Below are 10,037 nucleotides of genomic sequence, written 5' to 3' on the forward strand. Positions count from 1 at the left end.
CCTGGCCATAAATAGCCACCCAGCCAGGCTGGGGATTTTATTTAGAAATAGCAAATAAAGCAGGCCATAGATGTAACTTCACGACCTTGCTCCCCCTTCATTTCTCACCCATCTCCCCTCCTTGGTGTGGTCTTCTCCTCACCCCAGGACTCCTCAGGAGCAGCAGGGTCCCCTTGCATTCCCTCAGCAGGTTATGTCTCCCCATTGGGCACCTCTCCAGCTCCAAGTAGCTGTAGAAATGCACTGTTGCCAGATTTTGGAAGTGTGATGTGGGTTTTGCATCACTGATGATCTTCTGCTACTACTCAGCTCCAAGAAATTATTTTCTACCTGCCTTTCATTAAAACAATTAAAAAGGAATCTCTGCCCTGCATGGCTAAAAGCTGGAAGTCCTCCATTCAAAACATCAACCTGGATGCAAACAAACAGACCCCAACCCCCCCCTTTATTTTTCAATCTCTCAAGCCTTTCTCTTAAATTCTGGAGGCCTAACTTCTGATTTTTCTAATGCTCAGAGTTGCCTAAATCAAAATGCAATCAGGAAATACAAAAGAAAAAAATGGCATTTCAGTATTCTTTTATTATTGGGAGGCTTTGACCATTTTTGTCATGTGGTTTGCCTAGAATAATAATAAAAAAATCTTTGTTTGGAGCTGGAAAGGGAAGAGCAGCATGTTTATTTCATGTGTGACTCAGTGTTGATACGCTACACGCTTCAGAAGCTAACACTCTATAGAGATGATTGTTTTTAATATAAAACAGTAAATGTTTAAAACAACCGTTTGGGGCTGGTTTTTTTTTTTTCCTCTTTTCTTCCTGTTGTGGCCAATAAAACATGAGGGAGGCCGCACAGTTTACATTTTAATAAAATTAAGTTATTTGGTGCCACGTTATTACAGTCTTTATTGGAAAGTGGAATAAATTGCACACAGAGGAGTCATAGGAGGGAGAAATCACTGCGAATAAACATAGATTCTGGGATGCATTTATTTGCTGCTTTCATCTCAAAGGAGGAAGGCTTTCCCCAGGAAAACGGAGGTGGTCCCAGGGCTCCAGCCTCAGGGAGGCAAACCTGGGTCGCTCTGGCTGAGGATGAGGGGTTTTTTTTTGGGGAGCCAGTGCCACGGCGGGACCATCTCAGCCCCATCCAGCCAGCGTTTTCGAGGCACATCCTCCAGGAGAAGCCTGTCCTGTGGCCGTGGCTCCAGAGCCCACGGTCCCAAAGCACCGGGGCAGCCTGTCCTGCCCCTCGTCCCTTTGCAGGGCCAGCTGAAAACGTTGGTCCCCAGGCATTTTGCTGGAGGTTGGGGTTTTTTGATTTCTTTTTAGGCGAGTGCTAGGGCACACCAGGAGTCCTGCCGGAGGGGCACGCTCAGCCCAGGCTGGGGGGTCATGCTGGGGGGGGAGAAGGTGTAGTCCTCGGGCTCAAATTTGAACTCGCCGTGGCCGCCGGCCAGCGCCTCGTCCGACTGGCTCTGCGCCTGCCCCGGGGAGGGAAGCAGAAAGTCATGAGAAAGGCTGGTATTAGCTAGAAAATCCCTTTTCCCTTTGCCATGAGGATGATGATAGGACTAGGATGGATTATGAAGAGGGTGGGTTATTCCTGATCCTACTGCTCCCCTCCAGAGGAGCCTGGAGCTGGGCAGGATGGGTGCCCCATTCCCAGCAAGCACAAGGACCAAGCAGAGAGGAGGCACCCCGGTGCCCATCTGTATTTATTTATTGACTAAACATGTCCAGTTTGGAGATCTCTAGGTGCTCATATATTTTTTAAGAGTGCAGCAGAAATCAGATTTATTAGTTTCAGCAAAAAAAAAAAAAACCCAAACCTCTCCCATATGGCTCAAGTGGCACCGTGCCAAGGACCTGGGTGCTGGAGCTGAGCTTCCCCTCCATGCACACATGTCCAGCTCGGGGAGGGCTTAGACCCAACATAAAGATAGCACTGGGTCACAAGATTTTGATGCACGTGTTGATTTAGAGCCATTTCTTCCTCTGCCAAGACAAAATAGCAACTCGCCCCAAAGAAATCCTTGGGGCAGAAGCAGAGCCTTGCAATCTGCAGCCTCTGACAGCATTACAGCTCTGTGAGCACTGAGCACCTCCGGGCAGATAACATGTGCCCCAGGAGCCTTCTCTTGGGAGCCACAGAGGTTTCCACCCTAGGCTGTTCCCACCAACTCGACAGGGTTGTAACTACCAGGATTTCAAGGCAGGAGATGGGAATTAAACCCAGCTCTGCACTGAAGCCAGCAGGGCTTGGACCTCCCAGTTCTTCACTGGAGGATCTGCTGGGGAGCCCACAGGCTGGAATCCTTCCTGGTCCACCATGTCTTGGCTCACACTCCCTGCTTTCCACAGCCTGAGCCAGGCCATCAAGCTGGTAGTCCCCAGTGCAATGAGCTGATTTCTTAACCTCATCAAGACCTCTCAGGTCAGCAGCTACCAAGGTGTGTGGAGCACCCACCCCAGCAGGAGGTGGCTGCAGGTCCCTGTGCCTTACCTGGGACACTGACACGATGGTTTGTCCGGGATACTGCGAGGTGGTGCTGGGCTCTGACTTTAAAGTGACCGTGCTGTCTGAGTTCGTGATGGAAGAAGGGGAGTTAGTGGCCGAAGTTGTAGACCCTGGAAGAAAATTGGTACAGGATGGTGAAGCAACATCAGTGCAAATCTGCTCTCAAGGAAGTTGTTATTTCGATGCCTACCATCCCTTCTCATGGCATGACTCTACAGTTTGCTTTCTCTACCTCAACTCTGTCATGTTTTGTGTTTGTCAGCCAGGATGCTGATGGAGGAGAACCCTCCCACAGCCTGGCAGTGCTGGTCCTAGTGCAGGATGGATGGGCTAACATCAAATGCATCACAATAACTTCCCCTCAGCTCTTTAATACACCATTCCCATTCCCAGAACTGATTTTTCCCATTACTCCATTTAGCCCAGATCTGCTTGAACATGAGCACTGCTGGGCTAGAGCTGGGTGCCCACAGTGCAGAGGAACCTCACAGGAATATTCTTGCAGTGAGATTTCTCACCCAGCATCCTCCTTCTATGCGATCTCTATGCATAAATACAGACTCTACATCTAAACCAACCATCAGGGAAAAAATTCACAATATTCTTTTCTCATTATCCTAATTCCTTGCAGATGACACGTTGAGGTGAATTGTGCTCCAAGCCCTCGTGACAGATCATAGCAGCACTGTACCTGTTGAGGTTTTGCCTTTGGTGATGTTTTTAGGCTTCCTTTTCCTCGTCTGGATGCTTTCCTTTTTCATGGCCAAAGGTCGTGGTACCTTGACATTCATAAAGTTTGGAATCATTAATATTGTATTTCACTTAGCTCCTTCCCACACACGTGTTTCTCTCCTATTTATGTGCTGTAGCTCATGAAAAGCACCTAAAGTCCTTGTCCTTCACAAAGTGCTATTTTTCTCTGCAGCAGGCCTTGGCTGGAAGATGTATAAGGCTAACAGCTAAGGTTTTCCCACAAATTTTGTTTTTTCCTCTATTTCCTATTTTCCTTTTCCTGATTTATTAGTGACCTTTATGACAGGGCCCTATTAAATTACACTGACAGACTGAGAGCCTACATGGCTCAGAGGGAATGGTCATGGGATAAAGGGACTTTAACCTTTATGGCAGAAGTTTGACGAGGCCTGTGTGGAGTCACCTCTTTGGCTGAGGGACATGTCACCAACAGTTCTCATCCTCTGTGGATAAATGTTATCAGCCAGCCTCCATGTGCACTCCTTAGCATCCTTCACACATTCTTCATTACCACATCCAGAAGAGATATGCTCCTTATCTCCAATCTGAGTTTGAGGAGCTTCAGTCTCCAGCTACTGGAGCCTGGTAAGCTTTCTTTTTGGGGAGTAAATTGGCAAATAACCTAACTAAGAGCTATCCAGTGCCAGAAAACTCTCCTCTATGCAGGTACCTCCTGAGATTCTTCCAGAACTCCCTTAGCCTTATTCTGGAAAACCTCACTAGACTGAGCTTTTAACTGCTCAAGCAGACAGGGCTGGGTGATGGCTCTTTTGGATTCAGTCTAGAGGCTGGTCCTTCAAGACCTGGTATCCTGGACCTGCTGGGTGGTGATCCCAGTGCCCAAAGGGTTCATCCTGATGTGGAGATGATCCTCACCCCATGGAGCTTCATGTACAAGCCACAGGCGTTGCAGACGGGCTCCCCTTCGGCGTTCCTTCTCCAGAGGGTGGTGTTGGTTGTGTGGCAGTTAGTGCAACATAGGCCAGCACGTCTAGATGAAGACTTAAAAACAAGCAAACAAACACGTGAGTGCACACGTAGGAATGATTAATTTGGAAGTTTCCTTTCATGTAAAAATAAAATCTCCAGTTACACCGATTTCCTGGAAAATGGGAACCACACACACACAGACACACAATAGCCAAATTTGGATCAAAGAAATTGCATTCAAATGAGATCACTCTAATTTGCAAGTGATTTTTTTATGGGGCTTGATATCCTGGCAAATATCCTTGCAGCTCATTTCACAAACTTCCAACAAATCTGCTGGAAGTGATCAGGACTCAGACCACAGAGAACTTTCCTCTGGGAGACCTACTCAGATGGTCAAAGAGATGGAAAATGCCAGCCAGGCTTTAAAGAAGAAAACTTTTCATTAGTCAAGTGAACTCTTCTGGTTTTCTGCATCCAGAACCACCACTAAAGTTAGCAGCATCCCAATTAATCTCTGCCTTAAGACAACTGGAATCTGAGCAGAATCGAGCTGAACTGGCCCATGATGGGACCAGGGTTGCTGTTCTTTGCATGTCTCACAGGCCATCTGTTCTCTTACAGCCTGCAGGAACACCGTGCAAACATTAATTAATTACATATTTTGTGAGTGCAGTGATGGCTGGCTCTGAAATGTTCAGACTTCCAAATGGAGAAGGAAAATATTCTGGCAGAAGCAGCAAACTCCTTTCTGACCACTGTACTCTGAGCCACTGGAAAATTCACAAGTCTCTGTATACAGAGCTGTCAGCTCAATAGGCATTGCACTTCAAAGCCCCTTAACATTGGGCATTGAAATTATTTTAATGAAAGACTTCACTAAATATAAGATATCAGTGACATAAGTAGTATCATAAGTTCTCCACGTTCAGGTGTTTGAATTTGTTCTTCAGCCTTGAGAAAAAAATCATTTCCAGTCCTTTCAAGGGCAGACAATAGGTGATGCAGGCAATAAAGAACTCCCCGTTTGTTTATTCTTCCATTATTGCTTGATATCATGACTGAGCAATATAACGAATGAGGTGGGAAGAGCAGGAATAAAAATAAAATGTTTTTACAAGGTTAGCAGTCAAATAAAGATCAGCTTTGGGTTTCAAGAGACACAAGTGACATGCCCAAGCTTTGATTCACCCGTTGCTCAGCGAAGAGGTTTCAGCAACTCTTTGCAAATAACGGTAATTCCTTTGAAATTCTTTTGCTTTCAAGAAATAACCAAGCAAAAATAATAATACACCAAGGTGTGAGCTGACAAGGCTGGCACGGAGGAGGGGACAGCAACCTGTGTCCCTAAAAAGGGACATGGTGTCACAGCAAGATCCTAGAGCAGCTACAGAGCTTCCCTAAAGCCTCTCAGCTGCTGGGGCTGTGTCAGTTCAGCCCAGCACCCAGGAGGGAGCTCAGCCCTGATGGGAGCAGAGGGAGGTGCCAAGTACCCGATGGGCGCAAGGGCTCTGAGGTCCACCTCCTGCTGTGGGTGTGGAGGGGAATTTGGAGGCACTCAGCCGTGGGGTGACTGTGCCCAGCAGAGGCTGGTGAGATCTGTCATCGCCTACAGATGGAGGAAAGCCAAAACAAAGCCCTTTGGAAAGCCCAGAGATTTCTGGGCCACCGCAGGTCCCTCGGAGGGAGGGACACACTGTCCCTGTTTCATACAACACTTTGTCTGCGTCTTGAGGTGGCAACAAGACCTGTGGCTCCAGTGGTCCGAGGGCAATGCCAGCCCTGCCAGAGCTCTGCCCACCCTGCCAGCACTGTGTCACAGCCTGCTCGTGGGCTTTGTGCTGGGGCAGCAGCACATGCCTCTGTCCCTCCTGCACATCACTCTGTGGGCTGCCTCCTCCCCGCACAGCCAAGGAGAGCAGAAACCATCCTCCGTGACCACATATGGCAATTTAAACCCCAGCCACCCCATGAGAACCTGGCCCTGCACCACAACCTGCCAGCTTAGCGAGAAGGAGACAGTCAAGGCTACTGCAGCTCACTGAAGGACAAGGGTACAATACCTTATTGCTGGTTTCCCAGCAGTTCCCTTTAAAGAAAATGCATTTCTGCCTGCCTCCACCCAGCTGCCTTTGTACCATTCTGACCTTGTCTAGGAAGTTGTTGACTTCAACATTGTGCTCCAGTGTTTATTTATACAAATGCAACATGCACTCAAACAAAAACTCTTCATGGACCAAGCTTGACAGCCAAGTGCTACTGATAAGCTCAAGGAATGGTGACTTGGTGCCTATCGTGAGCGCTGCTTGGAGAGCCCAAAAAATTCAGAGCCAGCAGGGCAGGTCCTTCTGAGGGAGCACAAAGCTGCCAGAGACCTTGTTTCACCTCTTTTTCGAAGGTGGAAATGAAACCACAATGTTTCACAGGGAAAAAAAGAAGCAGCTTCTGAATTTAATCATGACTTTTCTGTCCCCCTTACACTGGGGGGACCTGGTGTGCCTAGGAAAGAGGTTGCAGCAAACATGCTGAGATACCTGAGCTCAGTTCCTGAAAGTGAGCAGGTCTGAGGCTTAGAACCAAAGGCAGCAGCATCCTCTGAGATTTGCCTTTGTAGTAGGGCTCTGGGCAAACCTGCACCTTGGATGAGGGAGCAGCAGGAACTGATGGCCAGGAAAAAACACAAGGTGGATGAATGCTGCACAGCTCTATTGTCCTATTAGATTGTCCCAGGGCTGAGATCATTCATATCTCCACCTTTCCCACAGTTCATTGCAAACTGCAAAAATAAGGACTGGCTGAAAAAATTCCCCCTTAGCCAAACCAATAAAACTCTGCTCCAGGTTAGTCCTTCAGCTCTGGATGGGGTGGGAGCTGCTCAGCACAGGGTGGGTGGTTGCTGCCTCTGCACCGCCCCGTGCTGCCTCATGTGGGACAGCTCTGCTCCTCACACCAGGGAATTGCTCCTGCAAGGATGGAGCTTTCTACCTAGGTTTTGGACTGAGAGAGGATAGATTTAGATTAGATACTAGGCAGAAATTATTTTCTTTGAGGGTGGTGAGCCACTGGAACTGGTTGTTCCAAGAAGTTGTGGATGCTCCATCCCTGGAGGAGTTCAAGGCCAGCTTGGATGGGGCTTTGAGCAACCTGGTCTAGTGAAAAGTGTTCCTGCCCATGGCAGGGGGGTTGGAACTCTATAATCTTTAAGGTCCCTTCCAACCCAGATCACTGATTCTGTGATTCTGTCATTCTGTAACCTCCACTGACTGCTCCTGGATGCTACAAGTGATCTGACTTTTTGGACCAGGTCTAAGGGATCATCATGTGGAACACGACAAGAGACTTTGGCTGGAAAAGATCCCACCTAAAATAAAATGCTGCTTCCGTCCTCCTCTAAGCTAAATCCTTTCTGCCAAAAGCCACACTGCATTGATTCCACGTACAAGCAGCAGCAAAACAGCTGCTCTGGCTGCATAGAGGATTTGTCCTTATCTCAAAAAACCAAAAAGAAACAAAAAATGACCTGGCAACTGCTACCATTGCTCGCCCTCTACCAGGCACAAGCAGGGTCAGCACCAGCAGGCTGCAGGGCATCATTCCTGGGCCACGGCATGCTCTCCGGGGCTCTCAGCAGGACTTTGCTTTGTGGAAACAGAAGTCAGAATAACTCCCAGCATGGTGTCTACTTACAGAACAAAGGTCATAACGTAAAGGACCAAAGGAACCATTTTTCCTTCTCTGGTCTGTATTTCACTGCCTTGTGAAAGAGCTGATTTTGAGACCCGGTGTGTCACCATGCTCACTGCTCCGCTCCCACCCAGCCCCTGCGGGCCAGGCCATCAGCAGGGGTGACATCCTCCACCATGGGGGCAGAAACACCCCAAGGCAAAGGGGTGAAGATCATTCCCTTGCTGGTGGATTTCCAGGGTATGCCTGACACCATCATCACCAGTGGATCCCCCCATCCTCTGACGGGGCAGAGCTTGTTGCAACAGGACATTGCAAACCCATGGGAAAATCCAAGATTTTGAAACGTTTTGTTCCAAAGTCAGGATGGAAAGTCAAAATTGCAGCCCCTTTCCTAACCCATACAACAAAATCCCCTGTAGTATTTCCACTGTACTGAAAGGTTTCCCAGGGATAAGAACCAGCTCTTTTGTTTGGGCTTTATCATTATTGTACTGATAATAAATAAAATTTAGAGGCATGTTGGTAATTCCCACTAAAATCTTCTCATCCCTGGGCATCAGTCTTAATTTTGTGAACCAATGTTCTCCACCAGAAAGCTCTGTTGAAGTGCAGTCAGCTTAAAGCTCTCTCCCTTCCCATGCACCAAAATAAAATACAAAACAAATACAAAAAATAAAAAATCCTGAACAGCATCGAGACCTCTCCAATTCCTTTGGGGAAAAACTCTTAAAAAAAAAAAAAAAAAACAAACCTGGAAATTCATCCAGTGCTGCGTTCTGATGCCAAAATGCAAAGCTGGATTTAAACTGGTTTGCACTCAGCTTTCTCTGCACGGAATGGATGTGCTCTGGAGAAAGCAGCAGCCTGACTCCGAGATTTGCAGCACAGCAGAGACCAGAGCCCACTGCCAGGGTGCAGGTTTAACATCATTGCGTTAAAGAAGACCAGGAGGGGTTTGGTGAGACAGGCAAATCCTGCTGGGTAACGCTAAATGAGTCACAGAAATGCCTCGATTTTGATGTGGTGAACAAACCAGTATGATTTTCCATGGAGCTGCTGCTCGTTTCATTTTGCAAATCCAGAGCTACGTTTCCGGGGTCAGAATCAGAATGAAATCTCTTGCTCAATCGCAACGGGGTTTTTTTGTTTGTTTTTAAAGGTTTTCTTACACAAAATTTGTCAGTGTTGGTGGTTTATTGCTGATAATTTCTTTTGCAAAACACACACACACAAAAATAACTGCAGGAATACACCCTGAGTGAAAGCAAAAGGAGCTCCCAGCTGTTCCCCAGCACAGCTCCAACAAACATCCTGTTTGTAATGACGGCTTCTGATGACAGGCTCCAAAACCAAAACTGTTACCACCAAATTTAAACATCTCAAAGTAACTCTACAAAAAAAAAATAATCGGGGACGCCTTTCCTCTCCCACGATGGGATCCCAGCTGGAGAAAGCCAAATATCACATTGAAGGGGGAATTAAAGTTTTAACCTGCAGAGAAATTGGGAGCTACCAACCCCAAAATTTCTCCCTTAGGTGGAAGGGTGAAGGCAAGTGGGTGAACTGGGCCCCATCCTGCCCCCATCATGAGGAGCCACAAACCTCGGCCAGCTTAGGATCAGCCCTGTATCCTGCCTAGTGTGTCTGCACGAGTAACTAGGAAATAATATTAGTAATTACAGAATAAAAAGCAACATGCCACTGGGGGAACAGAGCCAGGGAAGCCCCTGGAGCCCTGGACCAGGGGCAGGGCTGATCAGCCTCCATTCGGCTATGGTGCAATCCCTCTGTGCCGGGCCAGCGCCGGCGCCTGCTGCCCTGTCTCCGTGCTGCCCACCAGCCAGCAACCCCTCCAACTTCTCTCCATTCCCCCTGACCAGAGCCAGCTCTGCGTGCCAACAAGGGGCTCCTGCCAGCGCTGGTGGCATTACACTTGTAGGGGGACCAAGGGTCAAACAGGCCCTAACAGAAGTACAGAGACCCCACCAGCGCGTGGACCACGATAGTCCCTCATTTCCCACCCTCCAGCCCCCAGCTCCCACCCTCCAGCCACCACCGGGGTGGAGCAGGGGATCGCTGTGGATTTTCCTTCTCTTACCAGCCTCTTCTGCGGCTTGAGCGGGCCGGGTGATCCCCTCATTTTTTTGGA

At 48.2% G+C, this 10,037-nt stretch overlaps 1 protein-coding gene across 1 annotated transcript; it reads right to left on the reverse strand.

The window, feature by feature from the left end:
• Nucleotides 1-1,323: 1,323 nt before the first annotated feature.
• On the reverse strand, nt 1,324-10,030 carry GATA5 (GATA binding protein 5). Its single transcript, XM_008942119.1, has 5 exons — nt 9,987-10,030; nt 4,148-4,273; nt 3,210-3,297; nt 2,504-2,628; nt 1,324-1,481 (listed from the first exon to the last, which is right to left on the reverse strand). Exons 1-5 carry the CDS (start codon nt 10,026-10,028, stop codon nt 1,326-1,328), a joined length of 537 nt encoding a protein of 178 aa, XP_008940367.1. The 5' UTR covers nt 10,029-10,030; the 3' UTR covers nt 1,324-1,325.
• Between the last annotated feature and the right edge of the window lie 7 nt (nt 10,031-10,037).

This window comes from Merops nubicus, unplaced genomic scaffold (genome assembly GCF_000691845.1).
Source record: "Merops nubicus isolate BGI_N331 unplaced genomic scaffold, ASM69184v1 scaffold4236, whole genome shotgun sequence".
Classification (NCBI taxonomy): Eukaryota; Metazoa; Chordata; class Aves; order Coraciiformes; family Meropidae; genus Merops; species Merops nubicus.